The 26,934-nt window shown below is 39.4% G+C and overlaps 2 protein-coding genes across 4 annotated transcripts in view; one reads left to right on the plus strand and one right to left on the minus strand.

The window, feature by feature from the left end:
• The window catches only part of LOC122976676 (metalloreductase STEAP3-like), a 70,305-nt gene that overhangs the window by 13,610 nt on the left and 29,761 nt on the right, over positions 1-26,934 (plus strand). The gene's annotated exons all lie outside the window — the stretch shown is intronic.
• Positions 20,686-25,547, minus strand: en1b (engrailed homeobox 1b). Of its 2 annotated transcripts, none has more exons than XM_044345299.1 (2): positions 24,686-25,547; positions 20,686-21,459 (listed from the first exon to the last, which is right to left on the minus strand). In XM_044345299.1, the coding sequence occupies exons 1-2, from the start codon at positions 25,227-25,229 to the stop codon at positions 21,128-21,130; spliced, it is 876 nt and encodes a 291-aa protein (XP_044201234.1). In that variant the 5' UTR covers positions 25,230-25,547; the 3' UTR covers positions 20,686-21,127. The 2 variants fall into 2 exon arrangements, with proteins under 2 accessions (XP_044201234.1, XP_044201235.1); XM_044345300.1 differs by having other exon boundaries at positions 20,686-21,447; positions 24,686-25,546.

Consider the following 26,934-nt stretch of genomic DNA (forward strand, 5'->3'; position numbering starts at 1 on the left):
TAATGGACTGGAGGGTTGCCAGTTTGAATCTGTGCTTGGGAATTCAGGACACACATATTGAATGAGGCATGTTAGTCCCTCCCTATTAAAAAGGGCACCAACACAAAGCCCTTGAGCAAGGCAAAGACCCAGAGGAAGTCCTAAATCCCTGAGTGTGCAGTACAGGTATTTCCTCAAGGCTGTTGTTCTGAAAATTAATATCTTCTAAGCTGACTTTCTTGTTTAAATGCAGGCTTAAAAATGGAGAATGTTAATGTGACAACCACTGCATGCCTGTGCCAAAACGTATTTGCTGCTGAGACGTCTCCCCGGACAAACGTGAAATCCTAGAGTTGGTTGCCATTTCTCCTGTCATGCTGCTTGTAAAAGAATTATTCGCTCTTGTCTGTAGCTACACTTGTGACAACGCTGTAATATCAAGCCAATGAAATTACAGCTGTCGTTAGCGGCAGCGGATCCTGTTGCTTCTTGTCAGGCTTTGTGTTGAAATGGGCCAAGGTCAAATAGTGGAGCATTGAAAAATGTAGCAGATTAAGCCTGTTAAATAACTTGTAAGCTTAAACCGTTCACGTGAATTGGCAAATGTTCTTTTGGCTGACAGGTCACATAGTGCCAAAATAACCACCAGCAGCCAACTTAGCTGCACTGATGTCAATGTCTTTTTTTAGGCTTACCATGTTCTTGCAACTGAAAAACATATTATAAAGTGGCTTCAAATCAAATCAGAAAACATAAAGACCTCCTCCATAATCTTGGGCAAGGTTTTCCAGGGTTTTCCTCGTCCACCACCACCTCACACCTCCCCGGCAGCTCGGCTTCACCAGGTGGTTTGACTTTGCAGCCACTTTTCCACTTGAGGACTTAATGCAGACACACAGGCCCAGCTGGAACCCATTAGGCCCGTGGCTCAGCCACCTCGGCCAAAAACATAACACCACCTCAATCAGCTGGTACAGGAGGCCTCCAACGGACAGGAAGCTGACAGGAAACCATTCAGAGCGTTTTAATGTTGCTTCTGGAAAGACATCAAGGAAAAGATGTCTTACAAATGTTTTACAATTATGTGCAGAAAAAGAGAGCATATCTCATCATTAATTAATTTAGCCCTCTCTGAACTCAAAGCCTACTTGCTGCTCAAGGTTTGTTGAATCATTTCCTCTGTCCCTATAAATTCACTAATTAATTACATTGGACTGATAAAGTAAAGAAATTAGGTTGCATTTTTACATAAACTGCCTGCCCAGTAGAATTTGTCTGCTGTTTGGCACCAGGCAGGTATCATACACTGAAAACAGCTGCTCAGTGCTGCTGAAAACAACACGGATGTGTGCAATGAGAATAGAAAAAAACAGTTAAGTTTTGGGGAGTTGGGTGATAATTCTCTGAAGGTTCGTCACTTTGAGCGACTCTTTTCCCATTATATAGTTATTAAATCAATTGTTAATATAAAAAATATGGATTAGAGCAGCTTTAAGTGTATGTATATACATGAGTGCCTGTCTGACTCTGTGACAAAGCAAAGCTTCTGGCTGTTGTTATATTAGATTACATTATTTTGCTAAGTCCAGCTCTTGTAACTTCAGGACAGTAATACCATCAAACTTGTGTTTATAGACAGCCTGGAAAACCTTCCATTATTTACACAAACTAAATGCTGCAGACTTAAGAAATCATTTCCAGGTTAGATATAATGTTCTTGCCAGTTCTGAACAGTGGTAGCCCCTAGTGACCACTGGACAAATTATAGTGCTGACTGGTGGGCTAAAATGTTCCCAATGCAACCACATGCATGTTGGTGTAATATAAGAGATCCATGTCCCATTTAAGCCCCTTCAGTTATGTACATCTGATATTACAATAAAAAAATAGTTAACGTTTAAGTCTAAGCTCCATTATATAATTCAGTACCAGAGCTACATTTTGAGTCTGGGTATACTTACAAGCTTCATCTCCTGATGTGTGAAAGATCAAGGTGTGTGCAGATGGTCTTCAGGTCATAGAGGTCAGTACTCTGTCTCTCACTCTCTTGCTGCCTTTCGGCTGTGTCACACCCACAAATATAGACCAGTTTAGCCTCTGGCTGACCTGGCCTTGGCATCTTGTCAGTTCATGAGAGCATTTGGCACCCATGGTACTAAGTTCATTTATTTGTTGTGTTTTTTCAATTCATAGTCAAAGTAAAATCATCTTTTGGTGTCAAAGTCCAGCCTCCTCTGCATGATTCAAATATGAATATTTTGTCAATTTTTCCTCAGTCTAGATTCTGGGTGGGTTTTTTTGGGGTGTGTAATAATACAGCATGGTCTGGCCGCGGTCTGATCTGCGTTTTGGGAGCCAAAGTCTGCTCCAAGGGTCTTTAAAGGTCTGTGAGGTCGCTGAACGCTGAGTCGGTGCTGAACAGAGAGACATCTGTCCAGGCCTGGAAGGATTTCACGCTTCTGGCCGTCCAGATGATTTAGGCCCTTCAGGACTACCTGCTGGGAGAGGCTCCCAGCGGGTTAACCTGACACAGATGGATCCCCACGCCATCACTGAACACACACATGGAGACACACACACACATGTGTGAGGGTAAAGACAGATGCATGATGTGTGGACATAAAGGAACAAAAACACACTTACATACAGAAATCCACTGACAGACATGCACAAAACTGAATTTCACACACATACACACACTGTAGGCCTTTAGACCGGGATGACAACACAGATGCACATTTTCCACAGGCAGACAGACTGATGTATATCATACACACAGGCATTACTGAGCAGGCACAAGTGGACAAGGAGACAAAACGGCTGCAATTAACAGTAACATTAATAATTATTTTATTTCCTTTTTAAATGATCTAATCTGGACATTGTACCAGTTGAAACTGCATAACAGCTTTTAATTGGTTTTGAATAAAATTTAAGTTAGAACACTTAGACAATCAACTGATTACCTGTGAACAAATAGTTGCCTATTACATCCAATCAGCATATAAATCATCACAGATCAATCTCATTATAATTTCAATTAGCTTCATTTTGACTGTCTTTATTTTTAATTTACCCTAATGGGAATAATATATAATGCAGTCAGTAATGGTGACCTTTTTTTTAAACAGAATTAAGGTGTTTTCAGATGAGAAGATCGATAACACACTCATGTCCAGTAAATGTGAAGCTAGAGCCTAGAGATGATTAGGTTAACTTAACTTAGCATAAAAGACTAGAAGCAGGGGGAAACAGCTAGCCTGGCTCTGTCCAGAAGTAACAAAATCCACCTACCAGCAAACGTACTTATTAACACATTGTTGTTAGCCAGGCTAGCTGTTTACCCTCATTCTTTTATGCTAAGCTTAGCTAACCGCTTCCTGAACAGATATGAGAGTGGAATTGATCTTTCCATCTAACTCCCACCACCATTTTATTTCCCAAAATGTTGAACTATTTCTATGAAGTCTTTGTATGAGCATTGAGCCTGATGTGAAATACATATTAAGAAGTTTACTATGAGAAATGAAAACTTACAGGTTAACAAGATCCATTCTTGTCTCAAGTCGACTCAAGTTAAAGTCTGGGGAACTTTACAGAAGTGCAAGATGAAAAAAAGGTAAAACTGAAGTTGTAGAGGCTGAGATAGCCTGACTTTTTTCCTCCTTGCATAGGTCATAGACTGTAAAAAAGTAATGGACATAGCCACCGTTACATCACCTGTTGGTTTGTGGACTCCATTTTGAAGCCTCAAGTTTGGCATTTTTACGGTCACCATCTTGGTTTTTTGGAGCCAGAAGTGACCATATTTGGACGAGAGGGTGGAGCTGACCCTAACGCTAGCTGCTAGCTTGGTTAACATGGTGCATTTGCAGTCTGAGGTTAACTGTGATAATGCTAATGCTAAGTTTTGCTCGCAAAAAACAGGCCTAAAACCATTAAAACAAAATGAACTTACCAGAAAAACTGAACATCTGACTCGTTAGAGGGTCTTTTATCAACCAAATGCTGAACAAGATTTTTTTAGGCCACCAAAATGTTACAATTAACTTTCATGAAATTAAAAAACACAGTGAAATAGTGATAACTACGGCTATACTCTGAATCTTGGGTTACATCCCTGGCTATGTTACCCAACCAATGTTGTTGCCGTGGTAGTCACTTGTCAATCACAAGGCAACCACACCCTAAAGCATACCCTGCTTTATCGTCTATTTTACTATAAATGGGACCATGATTTACAAAATCAACATCACTATGTACTGAAGATGACTCGAAACTATGATTCATCAGGAAAGGGTTTACTGAGGTAATAAATCAAGTGAGAAATAGGATCATTTTCTCATAGACTTCCATACAATCAGACTTCTTTTTGGAACCAGTGGAGTCGCCCCCTGCTGGCCATTAGAGATAATGCAGGTTTAAGTCACTTCCGCATTGGCTTCACTTTTCAGACCCAGGACTACCCACTTGGTATAGATCAAGTTCCAAAAAAACTGAATCCTACCTTCACCATAATGCAACTTGTAAATGTTTTTCATTAGACACTGCTGCCATTGAACTTAAAATTTCTCTGAGATATTTATGTCTGGTCAAATCAAATACCACCAACTTTGAAAAAAAGAAAAAAGTGGGTCTGAGTTGCTCGTCTTCGTGATCTTTCCTAATTCTGTAAAGCTGGGTATAAACTTCCCTCTGTGGAGTGGCAGGGATCAGCAACATCTGGCCAGGAGATCAGGAAACGCCTCTCTTTCTCTCTCTAACACATACACACACATACAAAAACGGCACACTGGTACTCAGACGTGCACTCCAGTGAGGCTTATGAACATCTGGCTTCCCAGACTTCCTCCACAGGGAATCAACTTTTTGTTGTTTTTAACCAACTGCCTCTCATTTTCTTTCTGGCTCTTCTCTACATACAGTCCATATAAATTACAGATAAACTTAGCATTGTCTTATTTACCTTCCTGCTCTTACACTGTAAGATTTTGCCTGTCGCATCAAAGGTTTTCGAATTTACAGTAGTGAGTGAAAATGAGGCCTGTGCACTAAATGTAATTTTCATTTTCAGATAATTCTGACTCACAACACTCAAAAAAAATCTCAATTATGATTCACAATTTTTCAGAACTAATCAACCAGTTGTTGTTATCATTTTAGTGTATGCACGGCAAAGCTCACATCATTCTGGGAGTATCCACCTCCAATTACTCCCCTGCTTAATTCATCTGCTTAATCCCATTTCAAGTCTGTGGGGTCTCCTTTGGTTTCTTTGTGAAGCGAGTAGAGCAAATAAACAGTTGAGGCGAGCTCCTGTGTATTAGTTTCCTTGGGGAGCGCCTTGCTTTACCATCAGCCCATCAGGGGCCTGTTTCTACACACATTAGTGGTTAATTATTATCCGCCCGCAGCCATAATGAGCGCTGCATCGACCTGTGGCTATATGTGTTGCAGTAATATTACTTAATGGAAAAACAATCAGTCAGCTTTTCCCATTGAACAGTTTAAGGAGTTTGCATGGATAATATAGTCGATTGTTCAGAGGGAAAATAGGAGAATTTGTGTGTGCATGTGTGGGCTCTAGTGAGCATTTGTTCTCTGTATTTTTAAAAAACAAAAAAACCCCTATTTTAACCATTTTAGGAAATATGTTTTGGATAATTGATAAGTTAAAATAAAGTGACAATAATCAAGAATATTTTTTATATTCTACATTTCCTTCCTGACAAACATAAATGTACTATGCACTATGTGCTAGTACTGTATGTCTGAATATTCTGGCCACCCGATGAGTTGTAATTACTTTACATTTAGAGAAAAATAATTTCTCACCTGCTGACATTCTTTATCTTTATCCTTCACTGGGAGCAGAATTATTGTTAGAATAAGAAGAGGTGATTAAATATGATGGGAAAAAGAAACAAAATGAAAAATCTCAAAACAGGTGAATGAAATCAGCATAAGTTAAGAGGTGAAAAGGTTTGTTGATACAGCCCTTTAATCAGTATCTAATGTTATTAATTAACAGGAAAATGTCCTTAACACCTCATGTCATACTGTACAATGCTCCTGCAACTTCAGAATACTTTTTAAACTCACATCCAGTAATATTATATATTGTACAGTATTGTATTGCTAAAATAATAATAGAAGATGAAGATATGATCAAAAATAAACCCTCAAGTGTTACGTTCTCATTTAATCATCTGCTTTTATGTTACTGATAGGAGATTCGGTCTATTAGGTTACTTGCTGAAAGTTTATATGAATAAAGTATATTTTTAATCAGTTTTTAAAATAAAAACACGGCCGTACTTGGCTTCTTCCATTGATGTTCTTCCGCTCAGTCGGAAGTCAGTGAAACTCCAAAGAAGACAAAATGTGGCCCGACTTAACACTAAATTGAAAAACTGTGGCTTTTCACATCTGTCTTCAAATACAGCTCGAACCAAGAAAAGGGTCTTTGCAGAAGAAGCAAAAGAAAAATATGGCTTCAAATAAAGCCTCACATGCTATTTGCTTTGGTCATTTGTGAAATGAGAACAGTTTTCATGACTTCTGTTAAGACATTTGGCCGACTGACTGTGAATGTGACCAGTCTGCTCCTCACATGTCAGTGATACTACAACTCATCCACCCAGAGATAACATCTTGTACATTATATTTGGCTTATTATTATTATTATGTTAAAGCACTGTCTGAATAAAATTATCATACAGTAACAGGAAACTTCATATAAACAGCCAATACAGTTTGATTTAGCATTTAAGTTTTTAGCACTGCCTCTACATTTAGTGCACACATTTAGCATGTCGTCAATAATTTCTGGTAAATTTATCTTTAAGTTACATCGATATAATGTTCATCCTTTTAATGTACAATGCTACTGGTCTTGGGGACATCTGGGGAGAGATTTTAATTCATTTTGCATATTTTATTATATTTTGTTTCTTTTTGCATAATGAACCATCCCATCAAGACATGTTTTAAGATATATAAAAATAATAATATGGTTAAATTATATGTAATTCTATATATTTAGTTGCAGTTCAGTTTGCAGTATTTTGCATTAAGTTCTGTTTTATTGACCTCTTCTAGGGCCCAATTTAGTTAATATTCACATTTCTCCCTTTAGGGTTAGGGTTAGGGTTAGGGTTGGGGTTAGGGTTAGGGTTCGGTTCTCATTGCGCCCTGCTTGGTCTCTAACATATGACAAATTCAAATGAAAACATTATTATATTCAACTTAGCTAAACTTGCCTGCACTTGACTTGGCTGTATTGGAAATACAAGCAGCTCTTACAACTACAAACCCACACAGACATGCTTACCGGTATCATATATCCCTTTTTGGCAGACTGTTCATTTTCCCCCCCCCCTTTTTTTAAATTAGAGACATAAAGAGAGAGCGTAACCAGCATGCTATTCTTAAATGCAGCCTGATGGAGCAGCGTCACACTACTCTGAAGTCTGTGGAAACATGGGAAAAATGCACACACTCATATACACACACATGGACATGTACAGTATACAACCTCTGAATTCCCATCCAGCAACCAAAAATGTCTGGCATTTTGGACTTTTCAGATTCTGGTCTTTGATGGTTCTTGACCGCGCACTTGTCATAACGCTGGGGTAAAGTTTCTGTGCTGGCAGTGCAGTTAGCTATTAACAAGCCTCTGAGTATTGTTGTCATTCCTGACTGAGACCACTGGGTAATGCTAGCAGCAAGCCCGCCTCTTACTTAGTGGGTGGCGACGACGAGCCATTTAACAATCAATTCCTAACATCAACTGTAATAATAACTTTTCTTTCTTGTGACAAGTCATGTCATTTTTATGACTTACCACAAAAAGAAAAAAAGAAGATTCTTCATTGATCCGTTTGTTCTTTCCCCGCTTAGGATTTAGGGTGTTGCTCAAGGGCACTTCAGCGAAGGTTTTGGGTTCCGAAAGCAGAGCCTTTCAGTCTTTTCTTTTTTTAAAAAAAAAATCCTACTTTCCCCCCTCTATCGAAGTGTAAGTTTTGGCTCATTGCGTATGGTTTCCAGCACATTATAGCATTGCAGGAGGTCGCCCCGCGCACTGACACAAATCTGATCCCCAACCAGCTGTTAGAGACGGCTCATCTTCTGTCTACAAACATCTGCGGTTCATCTCCGCAGCTTTTTGACGGGAAATACAGGACATCAGCTCCCTTATGCTCTTCTCTTTTTCTCCCTTTCTCTCATTCCTGGTTCTCCTCTGATGTTTGTTTTCTGCCTCGCCACCATCTGCTCTCGATGATTTACAGGGTTTAATGCACAGAGGCGAAAAGAAAACTAATTAAGTCAATGTTCTAAGTAGAGCTTCTTATTCTCACAGTTTAAATAGGTGTGAGTGTTTTTTGTGTTGTGTAACTTCAGGGACATTATGTTACTGGGACATCTTTCACATGGACATGTCTTCCACGTTGCATGTCTGAACTTTCACCCCTTTGATTCGTCATAGCCAACACACAGGTGTTCAGCCTCTCTGCTGTTATTTTACCCCTCTCTCCCTGCAAACCCTCCCGGTTATCATAACTCCACTGTGTAACAGTTCTCTCACTTGCACCGTGCATTCTAGCCACCAAGAGCTTTATAACCATCACATCAAGAAAGGTGTTTAGCCATTGTGTGCGTGTAAGTATGTGAGGAGGTTGCCAGTGGAGCATCTTCTTAGCTGCAGTCAGGCCTGCTAACAATACATGTTTCCCAGGATATGATAGCTGGAAGTCATTTAAGAGCATAGCTGTAGGTGAACATGGTAGTATAGTTCCCAACACATCCGACAGCATGGAGAACACCTGGCTCCAAAAAAACGCCACAACACTACACTCCCAAAACATATGCATAAAAGAACCTATGTGACCATCAGGGCAAAGGTCACACAGTGGGGAGGAATAATCTTCACTGTGTGGCGCTTTTTCAGAGAAAGGTAATTCCTATGGATAAAGATCAAGTAGATCTGTTGATGATCAGGATTCTACCACTGTACCCCACACTTTGTTCCATGGTGTAGACTCATCATTAACAGGTGGACCCAAATCCCTAGACCACACTTGTTGTACTTGCAGGGACTTGTAGGAGGACAAAGAGAATAGTGAATACAATACAGATACCAAGCTCTTGGTTTGATCCCCATTGTCTAAAATATAAGAAATTCTTAATGGAGTCAACCTAAAATTAGTTGTTTGTAGAGATTATATCGTAGCATCCATAATTAAGCATGTAGGGGAGCCTCCCAGTATGCACTGGGGCAACAGATTCATGAATATCAGTGTCATTTTATGTGTGGTCCTGCACTGTTTTACATAATGTATTTTTACACAGTTCTATTATTGTTATATAGTATTATCAATATAATAATATTCAGAGTGAATGTAGTTAGATCAGGAATGATTGTTGTGATTGGAGAGGTTTTGTTCAACGTAAGTGACTTGTGAAGTACCTTGACTGACAATCTGTTGTCCTTAGTTGTAGATTAGTAGTAGATTTAAGGCTTAGTAATGTGAAAATACAAAACTGCACTCTTGTACAGTATGTGGTCACATTTAGAAAGGAATTGAGTTATCACAGTTTAGATACATAGTTTGCCCAACTCCAGAAAAATGTTTTTCCTTCACTTCAAACTTGTAATTTTCAGTGAAATGAATAGAAAATATTTTGTGTCATCTCATTAACCTCATTGTTAAAAAAAAATCGCATCAGCTAATATTATTTTTTAACATAAACATATAACATTAAAAAAACCCATTTTTGACAAGATTCCCTCAAATTTGATCAGATAAGATATATGGGATGGAAACACTATAAACCACCTCAAATATACAGTATCAGGTTACTTGCTACCATGATGATTATGTATTACTTATGAAGAATTTTGTTACATTTGAGCTCAAATTTTGATACTTATATGCATAATTCAGCATGTTTTATCCCCAAATTTAATAGATTACCAGTACCTGTCTGCATTTGCTACTTTCATGTACAAAAATAGAAATAACTCAAGTAAAAGTTTAACTCAGATGAAAGTAGAAATAAGTATAACTCGATGAGTAAAAAACTGAAAAGTATACATGCATAACACTGATGGTGTATATATAACATCACATCTAGTCCCATTGCGTAGATAATAAACACACAAGTACATGACAGCAAAACAGAAAGCACTGAGAGATTGATATCACACACACACACACACACACACACACACACACACACACACACACGCATCCAGACAGACAGACTTTAGATGGTATGTCATAGACCACACATTGTGCCGGCTGTGTGTTAAAACAGTTATTCACGGTCTCGCATTCTGCAGCCCAGATCCAGAGATGAGTTACCCTGGAAACCTGAACTTCTGGCCTTCATGTGTGCATGTGTGCATATGATGATGTGTACATATGTGCATTAAAATATGTCTTGGAGAGTTCATGTTTTAAGAAGTTGTTTGATCAGATTATGCTCAAACCAAATTTCTAAATCTGATTTTCAGGCGTTAAAAGGCCGAAAACCTCATAGTGAATAATTATAAAGTTAAATTATACGTATATATATGTTTATACATGTTTTTTTCTCTCCTTTTGACAGTTTACGTTGGTGGTCTAAAGAATATTTGAGCCACTCTTCCCTCTTTACACAACAACCACAGCATGCAGACATCGCATCTAAAATCATATTGTGCTTACTGTACATGAACCTACCCAATTGTCCGCAAAATTAATTGCTCTTGACTGCAGCAAATTGGATTCACTGTCATTGGTAGAGCAGCCAGACTCTCTGAATATGGGAAGCTTTACTGTCTTTTGTCTAGCGAGGCTTCATAAATAACTTAGACTTCCTCCTCTGGAAGTCTGCCAGTGGCTCTCCACTAAACTGCACAAGCTCCACGGCTTTCTACGAGCAGCCGACTGCAAAATGGACTGCCGGCTCTTGACCCCTTGAGGAGTTCAGAGCCATATATGAGTTAATATTTCTGTAAGGAAGAGCTGAAGCGGTCGACCACCCTCCTTCCCACTGCCATGTGTGTACAAGAAACAACCTGTTAAACCAAAGCACTTTATTTTTGACATAGCAACGTATTGATTGAATAATCCTGCATTTGTGTGCAAGTGTAAATTTAGAGTCTTTGCATGTGTTGACAGTAATTTTTCAAAACAGTAGAAAACAATTTTTGGACATTTTTGGACACCATCAGCACCTTCCTGGAATTACGATCTTGTTCCTTTTGCGTTAGAATGTACATATTATAAGTCACTTTGGACAAATGAATGTGATATTATGTAAACTAGTTTTGTACTAGGAAAATGGAGGCTACTGTAAAGTGGAAGCTAGTTAGCCTAGCTTGCTAACGATACTTTTTGTTCAAGTTATTTCAACACCTGCTGAGTCACTGGCAGCTGTCACACTCATTTAGTGTTGTGTTTCTCTCATATTATACAAAGGAAGGAACTAGCGTAGGCTGTCTTTTATGGGTCCAGTTGTGGTGATAGCAAATGACCAGACAGTTAAAAAACATTCCTGTGATTCAAATCAGGACATGGACTAAGTTATGGAAAAGAAGTCACAAAGTAATGTAGTCCTCAAATCACAGCTGATAGAAGTAACAGCTTACAATGTTGGCTATCAAAGCAGAAAAAATAATAAAACTTCTTCTCCAGACATGTTTTAAGATAATAATTTGTATCCTGTATGTATTTTCCACAAAAAAGTTTGTCATGTTAAAATCTTTAAATTACATCTATTCCTTCTCCCTCATTAAAAATTTGAGAATCAATGAATATGTTAATCTTTTTAATTTTAAAAGTTTAAAGGTATACTATGTGGGATTTGCCAGTAGCTGTTTGTTAACACATCATTCAAAGTTGGCCCCTCCTCCCCGGCTCAACAACACCAGAGTGAGCTGTGTGAGAGAGAGGGAGCAGTGGTGGTCGAGCAAGATAGAGAATGAATGAAGAGGGGAGGAGGTGCAGCCAAAAACAAAGCCATGAATCAGATAAATAAAATGTTATTTTCTGAATGATACACAGCAGTTACGTTTTAAAGCACAAATAAACACACCCACACCCTGCACAACCCTTCAGGAAGATGCCCCATTGCTGGATTTGGTGTGAATGCAGAGCTTCATCCTGTCCACTGTGGCCTCTCTGCTCTGCGTGTGTGTAGCTCAGCCCCGCCCTCGGTCAAGCAGACGCACAGACCAGCGGCTCTTTATACCTCCATGACACAGAGACGGAGAGCAGAGCGGAGCAGAGGAGAGAGACGGCGATGTAACCTGGTCGCTATGCTATGAGACTTCACACCCTGCGTGATGCTATTGGCTGGGGGCTACACACCCACTGCCCAAAGGTTAACGTCCTGAACACAGCAAAATAATAAGAAAATACAAGCAGAGGACTCTGTAGATACATACACCGCCACACATTTCTAATGGGTCATAAGTGATGATTGTGAGGGATTACTTTTTTATGAATCTATACATTGTTTTTTAAGAAAATCTTGCGTAATATACCTTTAAATGCTGGACACAAGATGTCTCCTACTAAACTATAAAGTCCATTCTAAGTATATCTGGACTGGAGGCTTCAAGTTTCCACATCACACTTGTGTAAATTGAATATTTGAAAAGAATTTTAATTTCAGTTCACATTTTAAAAATACTACATATCTGCTGTCATGCAACACAGTGTCTACATGCTATATAATGGTAAGCATAGTATAGCTCCAGGTGCAAACACATGAACAAATTTCACAGCTCATACAAACACATACATGCACACATGCAGACAAAGGTGCCGCCCTACATTCATCATACTATTTGAACAGTGATATTGCTCCCATCAGGGGAAGCCCCCCCCCCACACACACCCAACCCCTCCCCGCACTTTCCCCTTGACAGCGAGAAGTCTTCCCATACGCCGGGTGGCCGCAGAGGGCCCCACGCACGGATGACATCAGCGCTCAGCCCTGGAGGAGCCCGTGACAGCCGTATGTAAATTGAATATGACTAATCGCTTCCCCGCATCACCTCTCGCCACCTCCGGGACACCGCGATGAAAGACGGAGCGGGGAAGGAGGAGAAGGGAGATCTCCACAAGCGCGTCCGCTTTTGAAGTGTGAGAAGAGGGTGAGAGGGTGGCCAGGCAGACAGAGTAAGCCTGAAATTGTTTTATTTTTAAACTGAATCCAGAAATAATTCAAAAACACACTAAAAACTTTTAAAAAGATCAGTCTTCTGAGTTTTAACAATGCTAAAGGCCTGCTGTCAGTCAACCGGGTGCTACATGCTAAAGTGTTAGCATGCAGTCAGTGATGTACTTTGGATGTTTGGTTGATTGCGGTGTCTATGTTCTCATCACTTAACGGCTGAGTTGACCGACATGACAATCTCCTGCAAGAAATGTGGTGCATCGCTTTAAAAGCAAAGCCCTTGTCTGAAGTATAAAGCCTCTCAGGGGGGCAGCGGATAGAAGCGGGTTTAATCGCTGTTCTCATCGATGACCATCTTCTTCTCACAGCTTTGGTTTCCTCAGTGGAGTGAAGTGGTTTGTACACACACACACACACACACACACACACACACACACACACACACACACACAGAGCAAGAGAGGCAGTGGGAAGATAAAGTGCTTCCACATGTGGAAGGCATGAAGAAGAGGCAGAGGTGCATGTGACCACCCATACAACAGGGGGAATCCCAGGTGTCCCTGCCTTTGTTCTCACTGTGTTCGTGCGTGTGCACGTGCGTGTAAAAGTGTGTGTTCATGCCTTTATCAGACACTCACCATGAGAAGAGTTTAAAAATGTGCACCACACACATCGTTTTTAAACCAAATCATATTTACAATCCACAGAAATTGGTCACGATAAAAACAAAAATCCACACACGTACCATTGAAATTCAGACTTTTCCCTTTGTCTTCCTGTATCTTTAAGTTCTGTGCAATCACTCCTCTCACGCCGATTAATGTGCTGCATGTGATGACTTCTTTTGACACAGACGAAGCAGATTAAAAAACACTCTCCAGCAGCCTGAATTGATGTGTTGTCTGCCGCATAGCTGTGGCTGGAGATGCACTGTCATTTCCTGACGCTTCCTTTTTAATTAGAGCAGAATAACCGGCCTTAAAGTGCGCCGCCTTCTCGGTAGCACGCTATACACTGGAAAATTACATCCTTACATCTTAAAAAAATACAGAGTCGGTTCACAGGAACCAAAATGAAATCTCATTTACATCCCTATAAAACAGTCATTTGATTTATGTAACTTCAGCACTATTTTATCGCCAAAACGTAGACTAAAAACATGACTTCATACAGGACTCCTGTAGAAAAACTGCGGTGTTTACAAAGTAGAAAAGCAGCCTTTGAATGGACGTTGGAATCTCTGGATAAAACTTGATGACACAAATAATTATCTTCATATTCATAAGCTTTGCATTGAAGGTAAAATACGTGTGAACATTATTTACACATCCATTTCTTCACAAAAAAAAAAAAAAGTTAAAGTCCCCCCTCACTTTTGGCCTGAACAAAGCAGTTTGCATCACATACAGTGTGTTATTGATGCCCCCACACCCCATCCCAACCCCACCCCGTTCAAATCACCCCCTGATGGGCAGAGTAAACAAGTGGCGCTGTGTATATCCTCCATGTAATCTGGATTTAGCTCGGTGTGATCACGGCTGTTGGAGCAGAGAGCCCCCTGGACACTCAGCTGCACTGTGGGAGGTTCCCTTTCAATGCCACCTTTGTCTGTTTGTATGTGTTTGTGTTTATGTTTGTGTTGTGTGTGTGTGTGTGTGTGTGTGTGTGTGAGTCTCAGATAGTCCAGTTGACAGCCCATAATAAGTCATGAGTAAATTTCGCCATGGTGAGAAGTAATCTATGTGCACCCCTGAAACAAAAACACTCACAAAAGATCAGGGTCAAAATCATTCTGAGTTTCTTTGAACGCTGATTGGTCTGACATGTGTGCGCACACACACACACACACACATACACACACACCACACTGCAAATGTTATTCCAATAGAAGTGAGTCAAGTGCAAAGACAACTTGACCCCTCAACGGTTCACAGACAAGCCAATAATATTTGAAGCAAGTGATGAGCAACACCTCCCGTTCATCCTGCAATTTTACAATTGAACAATATTTTATAATTGTACAATATTCTTTTTTACTCGTCTTTCATTCATTTACCTACATATAAAAAAAATCAGCTGCATTATACAATCTGCATTTGCTATTTTTTTGAAATTCTTTTCTACTGTAAAAAACCAATATGAGCTAAGACTGGAATCTGACTTTTGGTGTCTGTTTTACCATTAAAAAACAATACTCTAGAAATGGTTAATTTCCATGAAAAAAGCATGTAAAACTCGCAAAGCAGAAATAACAACCCGGCTACACCATCACACTCAGACAACTGTAGCAAGAGCACTGTATCAAGTGAAAGCTAGCTGATGAGACAGCTAAAGCTAAATGTCCTCATAAATTCCTGCCTAGCTGCTATCTGTAATTTAAAAATGTGACACGCTGTTGATACACTTTGTTATTGCACATAACTACATGAGATAATATCTAAATCCAGTCATTATGGTGAATTAAAACCCTTAGATAGCAGTAAGTGCCATCTCAACTTTTGCCTCTAGCTAGTGGAATTCATGTGATTTAAATTGAATAATATCTTTAAATATATCAAATTATAAATGAACTCATTCTATTGATGTCAATATAAATATTAAAAATAAACACACTGACAGAGATAATATTTCCTATGAACTATGGACTTTAAATTATCCAAATAAAGTTTGTTTTTCTGAAACTAACTATTTCAAATGGACAAGAAAACTAAAAGTGCTCAGTTTGTATGTTAATACTGCATTTTTGTCAAATATTATCCAAAGTCAGAGTCCATTATCTGCAGTATTATCAGTTCTTTTACATTGATTTTTGGGTAAAATAATCATCCTAAACAGGCATAAATTGAATCAGATTGTCTTTGTATAGCAGTATTCTTTACTGTACCCTGTTTATTTGCTTCACTGTCATTTTCAGTAGCTACGTTCTTTTAGCTTTTTTTTCTGTGTGTCTTAAAACTGAGATCCTCTAACTGTTGGTGGCCCGGCAGACTTATACCATGTAATCTGTAATACTGTGGCTTTGTGCATACTCTCCGTGTCCTCTGTGCACCCTGTGTTTCCACTTGTCATTGCGGTGTACAGTCAGAGAATGTATAGAAACAATCAAAATAGCTGATATGCTGAAGTTGCTTTTTTTTAGCTGAATAACAACGACGTCTCGTCCTGTCTGAACAGTTTGTGCGCTGACACTCGATTAAAACAGCTGTTTAATGAAACAAACTAGTGCTGTGTCACATCATACAGCTGGAGGAGCTGCATGATGTCACTTACCTCATTTTCTAAATGTTAGTCCAGGAAGAAAATGGATAAGAAAAGCTCTTTTTCTTGCAGTGTGTTTACAGTACATATTATGGAGGCAGCAGCTGAGAGGGAATTACACTAAACTTCTCTACTGAGCACCCCCACCGTCACAGGGCAGTGATCTAAGAAGCTCTTTTAAATAGGCGTGTGTATGTGTGTGTGTGTGTGTGTAAGTGCAGAGTCTCTATCTTCTCCTGCTGTTTTGCACATGCTTGTATGTGTCTGCATGGATGCATTTCACTGTGTGTATCCTCATCTTTGTCATTTATCCCTTTAAAGCTTTCAAGAAATAAGTATGTATTTTCCAGAAGCGTGTATCACACACAATAAACGACCCAGTGAACAGCTCGTAGCCCTCTCCTCTTTGTTTGAGTGACAGGTGGTTAGCCTGCATGTTTCTTGACGGTGACCCAAGTTTATGTGCATCACTGTCCAGCACTCAAAGTAAATATCTTATTATGTTACAGCTGAGGAAAAAAAAAAAACTTCTGTAGAGGTGAATCAATGAAAGGTCAGGAAACATGTTTAGCTGCAAATAATACAGATTAAAGTACAAACAATCCATAATCTAGATTTTCCTATCTTCTTTTTTGGTAAATATTCATGTAAATGTATGCCTTTAATGTTAATGTACACTGTAGGAAAGATATATGCTTGAAAACTAATAAGTGTGAATATAATTTAGGGTGGTATTTTCATTAATTGTAGATATAACTTAAGTAAAAATACAGTATAAATTATCTTCTGTTACAAGTAAAATTCCTGCATTAGAAAGTACAGAATTGCAACCAGTAAGTATTTAATTATGCAGAATTACCCTTTAAAAATGTTAAATTATTATATATTTCATATTATTGTTTTATTGTCACTGATGCTTTCACATATAAACAGCATTTTGATGTTGTAAGATAATGTTGCTGTTGGGTAGTTTAAGCTCTAAAAATTCCATGTATTTAATAAGGCAGTCATATATTTTGTATGTAAAAAGTACAATATCTGTCATTGAAATGAAGTAGTATATAATGGAAATACTCAAGTAAAGTACAAGTATCTCAAAATTGTACTCGAGTGCAGAACAAATGTGAGATGTATTTAGCTATCAAAGCTACCTAATGACAATTTCAACACGACATCAGTGCAATGCATGAAGCCTGAAAGGTCGCCATGCACTGGCAACTTTCTGAGCCAATGCAAATAGGCTGCATGTTTGTCAGAAAGCATGATGTGTGTGTGTGTGTGTGTGTGTGTGTGTGTGTGTGTGTGTGTTTGATCTTGTTTCCTGGAGCCTCATGAATGTAACTTCCCCCTAATGCTAAAAAAAAAATCTTCCTCCAAACTTTCCTAGCAGGGAGTCTACTGCATGATGTTTGTGTTGCACAGTTTACACACTATTGCAATCTTTCCTGCATATTATATAACATCGTTGTTCTCCTTATTGGTCGAGGCTGATTTGTTCCGTGCATGTGTGCTGCTACCTGCTCTGAATCCAACTCCCCCCCCCCCCCCCCCTCCTTTAAACGGGAGAGATTTCCAGTGTGTATTCTCCTTTTATTGCTTTCATTTGCATATAAATTAAATCCATATTGTGCCTGCGAGGCAGACTATGCTAACTATGCAAACGATCCCTGGCTTTTCTTTGTTTTACAGATAAACCCTCGGCTTCCCTCAATGACAAGGTGGGAGGGAGGGGAGAGAGAGAGAGAGAGAGAGAGTGAGAGAGAGAAATCCTCTCGCTGTTTCATAATTGTATGAATTTTAAATACACTGTCATAAGATCCTCTTCCGCATTCACAGCGGGGAATGAAACTATCATCATAATATTGGAGCTGCAGGGTTAGCTGACCGTGAAGAGCCAAGCAGCCTCTTCACCTCTGCTCACACATGCAGGCCAGATGGCCAAAAAAAAGCCTGAATTCACAAACACATTTAGGCCTGTGTGTGTGTTTCTAAACAGCCTGATAACCTCTTGAATAAAATAAAATCTCTTCAACTAATGCAAAACGCTTTTTTAGTGCAGATTATTAGAACTATTGTTTTCTATAGAATAACAAACAAACCTACATTACTTTCATTCAAATCTGTTTAATAATGTTCAGATTAAATTAGATTTAGTCTCAAACTAACTGAAACCAAATCCTATGAATATTCATTCATACATTTTAGTGAATAGTGACGTTAAATTATTCCTAATATTGCTGTGGACCCCTCAGGAAACCCCTTCCAATGACCCCTGGAGGTTTCCAGTGCTGGAGAGATGCTGCAGGGAAGCTGACACTTATAAAACATTTTACCTGCAGCTGACTCTCCTGCTCTCCTGGAAGAAGCTAATTTTTGCTTTTTTTTTAAAAAAAAAAATAATAATATAGCTGTGCAATGGGGAAAACAATTCAAAACAATTCAATTTTCGCTGATTAACATGCGCAATATTGTCTGCACGTCACCCTTGAGGTACAAGTAGTCTTCATAAATAACTACAAATAAAAAGGTCATTGTTTTAAAATGGTAATTAAAATTTAAAACCTGCCCATAAACTAACAGCAAGCCCCTCGTCGTTATTATTGAAATCAATTATTAACAGGCTATGCTGTGCGCTTATTAAATCCCTGCTCTATAGGCAGAGCTGCTCAACGCAAACGCAGCAGCAGCGTTTGAAATAATTAAAAAGGCTGAAAGTCGGAGGCCGTGAATGCTGCTGCTGCTCCTCCGCTGCTGCTGCTGCTGCTGCTGCTGCCGCCTCAGACCTCTGCAGGCTTCTTAGCTCTTAATTAAATAATCCGATCCGCTACCGGCTGTATATAAGCGACGCTACCAAACACAAATCATATAAATCAGTGTTGGTTGTTTAGAGCGCGCACAGTCGCGCGTGTTACATGCTGACACTTCAAACTAATCAGTCAGATTTCTTCAGAATTAAATACAAAAGAAATTCAGCTGTCAGGAGGAGACAAATTCCTCCTTATTAACATTTTATTTGTAAAGAAATGTTTGTGTATTATATCTTCTCTAAACAAAGCTGTATGGCCACAGCAATAATAAAGTTTCTCACGGGCCGTTTTGAGTGACTGAATATTATCTCGGATCAACTGAATCTACACTATTAACAGTGACGGCAAATGCAAAGTATAAGTGCATCCTAATAACTGATACAACAAGCTGTCAAATAAAGAAAGAAACAGGTTGACTCGTCACTATAATGCAACATAAGTATCATAAACTCAAAAAACCCCCGTAAAATTAGTCTTCAGTTTCTCCCTCGTAAAGACCCTCATATAACTTTTTAATAATATATTATGATTTTATACGTAATGTCCAACTGTGGATTGAAGAATAAAAGAAAAAAAGTTTTTCTTATTTTAACTGACAGAAGAAAAAGTGAAGTTTATATGTTTAGTACTCTATTTACATCTCTAACAATTGAGCAAAATTTGCAAACAATCACTTGAATTACTCAATAGCCGCTGTAGTTATAATGCAAACAGCTTCCACTCAGACTAAACTACTATTACTCAGTCTGACTGCTCTGGCTGACCTTGTAGTGTTAGACACACACACACAGAGAGAGAGAGAGAGAGAGAGAAACACACGCCATGTCAGAGTTCACAGCCAGGCTCTATCAAACCTGAACCTGAGGTCACATGAGGTCACAATGAATCCCGCGTAGAAACCAGGTGCTTCTGCGTCTACAACCGCTCTGACACGTTTCTGCGATAATATTCACTCCATCAAAGCTCAGCTGAGTTTAGAAGAGAAGTTGAAATGTTGTAAAACGCCCGAAATAGATTCATTAATAGTTATCCATCACGGAGGAACTAGCAGGGTCTGACTGAAAGATGAACTGTGGTGAAACAGGAGCTGCTTCTAGTGTGTGTGAGTGAGTGTGTGTGTGAGTGTGTGTGAGGGTGTTTCTGCCACAACCACCTTTCTCAAATATCAAAATACTACAAATGCTGGATGTGAAATACTCCTCATAACCGAAGCTGTTAATGACAGTTTGCGCCTTTAAATTCGCTGCGTGATATCTGAGTCTAATGTATTTTAAATGTTCATATCGGCATTTTATAAGTATGTTGGGGTTAAAGTCACGCTCGTTTTTTTAAAGTGAAATAATGATAGGCCTATTTTTTAATTATGGGTTGTTTTTTTTAAATCCCAAAACATTATAACCGACCACTCTTCAACGCTTCACGCTGTAAACACGAATGAAAGAAAGAAAAATGAACTCCATCCATCTAACTTTCTCTCTTTTTTTATTTCAGACTACATGTGAACATATTAAAATCTTTGGCTTGTCTGCGAACTGATGTGTTGAAGGAAATAATGCGGGACAGGACACCACAAAACCTAGAGAGCCAATCAGACATCCTAAAAAAACAAACAAACAAAAAAAAAAAACAATGAGCGACAGACGGAAAGGATGGAAATGTCCAGCAGGTAGTGACCGGATGAGAGATGAGCTCATACCTGAAATTAAATATACTGTATACAACATGATAACTGCAGTGGCTATATAAACTTTAATAACGATCGTTCATTTATATAATTATGTCCATATACTGTTACCATAAACAGAAATCTGTGTTTTTAAATAGCGTTTACCCCACCTCAAGTCCATTTTTTAAAATTTTTCATTATCTCCAAAAGAGTGAGGCCCTCAGCAGGAATGTCCGGGTCTCTATTCACTGTCCTCCTTTTCCTCCTGCACGGTGGTCGTTGAATGGTTGTAAAGTCCTTGAGCCATGAGCTGCAGGGCCAGGCCGTTCTTGTAGCCGGTGGCCTTTTTAATCTTGGCCCTCTTATTCTGGAACCAGATTTTAATTTGGGACTCGTTCAGGTTGAGTTCCTGGGCCAGAGACTGTCTCCGCTGCTCCGTTATGTACCGGTTGGCCTGGAACTCGGTTTTCAGTCTCTGCAGCTGTTCGGCCGTGAACGCTGTCCTGGGCCGCTTGTCCTCCTTGGTGCTCTTCTTCTTTTTCAGTTTCCGTGTCCTCGGGCCTGGTGTGGAAACAACAATGGCACGAACACGTAAATGTCAGAGTTGAACCCTCACATATGAAATATTTCTTCCAAGGCTGGAGCACATGTTACATATGAGGCGCTAATATTTACCATCAAAGCTGCTGCTTATATCGACTGAGCTTCTTTCTCTCTGATGACAGATGAAAGCGTCTTATTATCTGGTCAATGTGATCAAATGCGTCACCAGAGTGTTTGATATGAATGATTTGGTCAGTGCGTAAGTCACGCAGGCGCACATAGAGCGTCCTGGATGCTCTCTTTATTAGATTTTTAAAGATGACTTATCATTTTAATCATTTTACTGTTATCTGATTGGCTCCTCATTATTCATATACTACTGTACATTACATCTGGACTCGCTGAGGTGACATCATGCAGAAAGAAAGCCACACTTTGCTGTTTTGGGCCTCAACCCAAACCAGGGTTTAGTTCTAATGAGCATTCATCATGAAAACGTGAAACATTTGAACTTTTACAAGACAAATAAATACTACAGCGTAATAACACGCTACTCTCTGGCTGCTAGCTGACAGCAGAGGCTTAGTGGTGTAAATAGAAATGATGCTTTCATAACAACACAAACCGGAGAATTACACTGATTTGAAATCGGCCTTTATTATTAAAGCTACGTGGAATTTCTCACCGGCGTTTAACAGTTACTGAGCTGCCACTGATGTTGTAAAGCCACAATCACGCGTGACTATTAATTACTGTTCAACTAATATTAACTAATATTCAATTAAAACGAACCTGTTGAGGTCACAGGTGTGTAAATGCCAATTAGCCAATTAGAGAAGAAATTAGGTCTCAGCATTTCATGCAGGAAGTATCCAACAATTTGTTTCACCCTTCACAGCTTTTTAAAATTAGTTTGGGTTTTTTTTGGAGGGAAATAAGCGAGAAAATGTTGCTGCAAAAATCGGACACGAATCAATTTTTTAAAGTGTAAAACTTACATGTGTGTACATATAGATATAAACATGTGATGCTGGTTCATTAGAGACACTCAGGCCTTTGTGTGAAGTCTATGCAGACACTCATATCTGACTTGTGATTTGGCCAAAACAAGCAGCGACCCGCCGCCTCGCTGACAATCAAATAAAGTGAGTCTCTGCAGAAAACACAGGTTAACATATCTCAATGTTCTCTGCAGAAAAAACAAAATCCTGTGATACAATGAATGGAAAGCATCCAGGTGTGTGATTTCTTCATCATATAGGCTAAACATGTATATACAGCGCGTTGTAAGGACAGATCTGACCGAAATGTATCATTAAATAAAGCTCAAGAAGGAAAGTTTGGTGATTTCAACTAATTTGCATTAGAGCACAACGCGTCATAGGTCACTGTAGTAAGTGTGTGTATTTATGAGTGAAGGCAGGACATGCGTTGTGAAGTCAGACCCGGATGACACACATTTTATCCAATAGGCTGCTCACAACACACAAGACTGAAAGAAAGCTTCATAAAGCATAAAAAACACAACAAACCCAATATAACAAACTACACAGAAAAATAGATCCTTATAAAAAGTAAAAAAAGGGTCTTTGACCGTCATCATTCATTACCTTTAACTCACTATTATGATCATGAAAATGACAAACCCGTTAAAAACAACGTGACATCATCACGTTAATGGATGTGTAATATGAAGACTACAGCCGAACAAAACACACCTTTCCAAACAGGAATAATCCGTGTTATTCCTCATAATTCACTTTAAACAATGACGTCAGGAAATCAGGACTTAATTCTGTGTCCTGTGGCCATTTTTTACAATTATTAAATAAGAACACTTTATGTCCTTTAAAGTATAAAGCTTCTGTATCCTTTTAACCAACTTTAGTCTCCAAACACTGAATGTGGACTAATAACAGCTGACAGTCACAAAACCAGTTAGACTGTAATATTAGGAGGAATAAATAACGAAAAAAACAAACACAACAACACTGTGGGTTCACACTTCTCTACACTCGTGATTTTTTAAATAAAGCACAACAATGATCCATGAGAGCATCACCTCTGTCGACTACATGACTTTTTCTGACTTTCTATTCTCTGTGTTTTTTCTGGAAATAGTTTTAAAACCACCTTCAAATTCCTCAAGATAACATAAACACTGAATTTGAGAATCTTTGTATATTTTTTCTATATTTTATTTAGTCAAATACGAAAAGATAAAAACATTCAAATGAGGCCTTAAAAGAAATCTCTCTGATAATAATCTATTTTTTATTGGAACTTGAAATAACTGGTATGAGCTGCTCAGTGTGATGTTGTTATACTAGCCCTTATAATAATACATCAACATAATGTTTTATATTTATGTAACTGATTCGTTCTTAATATAATTTAATTTAATATTTCGTCGATGACTGGTATTTTTGTTACAGCACTCTAAATGTATTTATATTTGTCTAACAGAACTGAGATATTTGAGCTATGTTGTGCTTTTCTGACAAACCAAACACAGCAGCAGCTGCAATATTTTAGCTATTATATTTAACACAACTCTCAACTTCCAACAGCTTATTACACCATATTTAGTGAACAGTATGTAATATACTTCTCGCCCAACAGCAACACAAAGAAGAGAGAAGAGTTTTCACCAACAACAGACTACATTTACACAAGACATGAAGGCCCACAATTACATTTATTGGAGAGAACTTTTTTTTAGCGTCATGTTATGAAATTGCACTAAAAATAACAGCACTGATTTTGGAGCAGACTTATTGTAGCTACAGGCCAGGAGCAAATAGCTTGTAAGAAATAGCTCAGCGACATACAATCACTCATAATGCGCTTCATTGTGCGTAAATGTCTGTGTGCATGTGTGTGTGAGAGACACACAGAGAGAGAGATGATTCATGTGAACTGTTTTGTTTAATTTAGTGATCTTTTGCTGTCTTTCTAAACCTTATTTTCATATTTTTAAAGTCTGTTGTTTTTTAAAAAAATCTCCAAAATGGCTTGTATAAAAGAAATGCTCTGTTCTGATTGGATGAATCAAAGCCACACTGTGACTGCGTTACAAGGAGAAATTAAACCCTAAATATTGCCAACCTTAAAGTCCCTCTCATAACTTTGACAAAGGTGTTTAGAGGAAGTGTGTCAGGAAGGGTTTTTATTTAAATGGCCACTGTGAGAAAGACAGTTTCCCCAACACTCAAACAGGCGATAGACTATATTTGTGGGACTATTAGCGCCTTACCAGATGAGGGCCGGTCCGAGTACCGTGTACAGTAAACCCAAGCGGGCCACAACAGCGGCTGGCTTTCTTTCGTTGTGGGCGGAGAAGCTCCATTGCTGCCACTCACAATCATAATTGACGAGGGGCTGTCTGCATATCTGATAGTCCCGTTGCTCGCCGGTTCGCCTTGTTTCGACGAGTTCTGCTTGGAAGACGGCGAGGACGACGACGAGGAGGAGGAGGAAGAAGAGGGCGAGGAGGAGGAGGAGGTGCTGTCGCTGCTGCAGTTGGAGTCCAGGCAGAGGCTGCCGGTATGTGGCCTCGCTACCAGCGGGTTGACGTTTTCTCTACCCGGCGTCTGGCTCCGGTCGCGGTAGCTCGCCTCCTTTTTGCAGCCGAAGTCCGGCCGGAGGATGTTGTCGATAAAAAAGTTGGTGGTTCTGTGGGCCTGCTGGGCGGCCTGGTGGGGTAAAATCATGGGAGGGGATGGGAGGTTCGGCGACAGGGACATGCTCTCCTCCTCGGTCGAGTCCCGGCCGCTGTTGGGCTCCTTTTGCTCTTCCATATAGCTGGTGACGGTGAGAAATTTCGACCTCTCCACACCAAACTCCACTTGTTGCTCGCTCTCCCGCCCCCCGTCGGTATCCAATTTAGACGGACAGCATGTAAAAAAAACAAGCCTTCTCGCTGGAATAAAACGAATAAATACCTGTGTTAGTTTATAATATCACCTACAGCGGCGACATGTCGTCTCCTAATAGTCTTCCGAGACCTGGCATAGCGACTAGCTCCCCGTTATAACCAGTGTCCGTGCCTCTCCCCGGTGCAGCATAATATCTGTGTATTCCTAAACTCTCCTAAACCGCGTTATCTCCCCTCGTCTGTTTTTTTTTCTTTCTCTTACACCCAGTGTGCGCGTACACACGTGCAGCGGACCAATCAGCTGCGGAGATCGTCCCTGTCACAATTGACGGCGTCCAATTAGGGTTTAGGACGCGCCGCGCACGAGCACGCGCCCTCGTAGCCCGCGCGTAGTTGGATCGATTTCGGTGAGGCGCACGTGCATACACATGTACACAGCAAAACAAAAACAACAGTGAGATAGCAGTGAGTGAAAATGCCATGCGGGAACACAGTAAGTTATGGAAAATGTGTTTTTTCATTTAAATTTATGTAGTTAAATCACATTTTTGATTATGTAGACTATTGTTTTATTGTAAGAATACTAATTGGAGATTAATTTAGAAAAAAAAAATATCACTGAAATTACTTTAGGCTGTGGTAATTTTCATTTTAATTTACCTACAGTCTTCTGATGTCTCCTGCGCCTCTCTGCAGAGGCCTAATGTAGATATATAATTCATAATTTGGCTCGTGCCTTATATTTTAAGGCTGCAGCACAATTAATCCTCTTAAAATGAAGGTGATAGGGCTGGAAACGTTATTTTAGAAAAAGAAAATGAAAGAGAACAAACCCTTACACAAACAAAACCCAATAATTCTCAAAGATAAACGTCTCTAAAAAGGTTTATTTGGACATTTCCAGTATCACCAGCCTTTTCTTTTCTCTTCATTGGCATTTTTCACGTCCTTTCAGCTTCTGTAGCTCCTGTGTGACGCATCTAGGCCACATTTATGATTCAGATTTTGGATAATCTAGCTTGTGGCAGCATCACAAAACACATTCACTCATGTGAAAAATACCAGGACAAAAAAAATTTGAACTTTACAGAAACAGAAAAAGGCCTAGAAAGCAGGAATGTGTCCCGATAATTAACGGTGGTTTTGTAAAATCTCTAGAAAAAGAATAAAACGGCCATCAAGCTCTAATTGGCGATTTGAAATAATACTATTAATAATGATAATAGCAACAGCATGAAAGTGGGGACGTGTTGATGTTTAACACGGCCGCAGTGAAATCTTTATCCCGCAGGCCGGAGTGGGAAGCCATGGCTACTTAATTAAATTCCAATTAGGACAGTATCAATATGCTGTTTAGCCGCAGCGCCATTGTGGGTAAATGAGCACTCAGTCTGCTCTTATCTGGCGCCGCAAAGAGAGGCTCCTTGAGAGGGGCTGCAAGAGATAATTTATAGCTTTTAATTAGTCTTCATTCCGCCCGATCAGCCCGGTGTTCATCACGGGGAGAGGGCTGAATAAAACCCGAGTCAAAAACGCTGTCACCGGTCCCTGGCAGGGCCCTTAATCAAAGTGAAGCAGGGGCCGCGCTATTTCCAAGGTGCTGATAAAGCTTGTTGAATAATAGCGGG

The sequence above is a fragment of the Thunnus albacares genome, chromosome 24 (assembly GCF_914725855.1).
Source record: "Thunnus albacares chromosome 24, fThuAlb1.1, whole genome shotgun sequence".
Classification (NCBI taxonomy): domain Eukaryota; kingdom Metazoa; phylum Chordata; class Actinopteri; order Scombriformes; family Scombridae; genus Thunnus; species Thunnus albacares.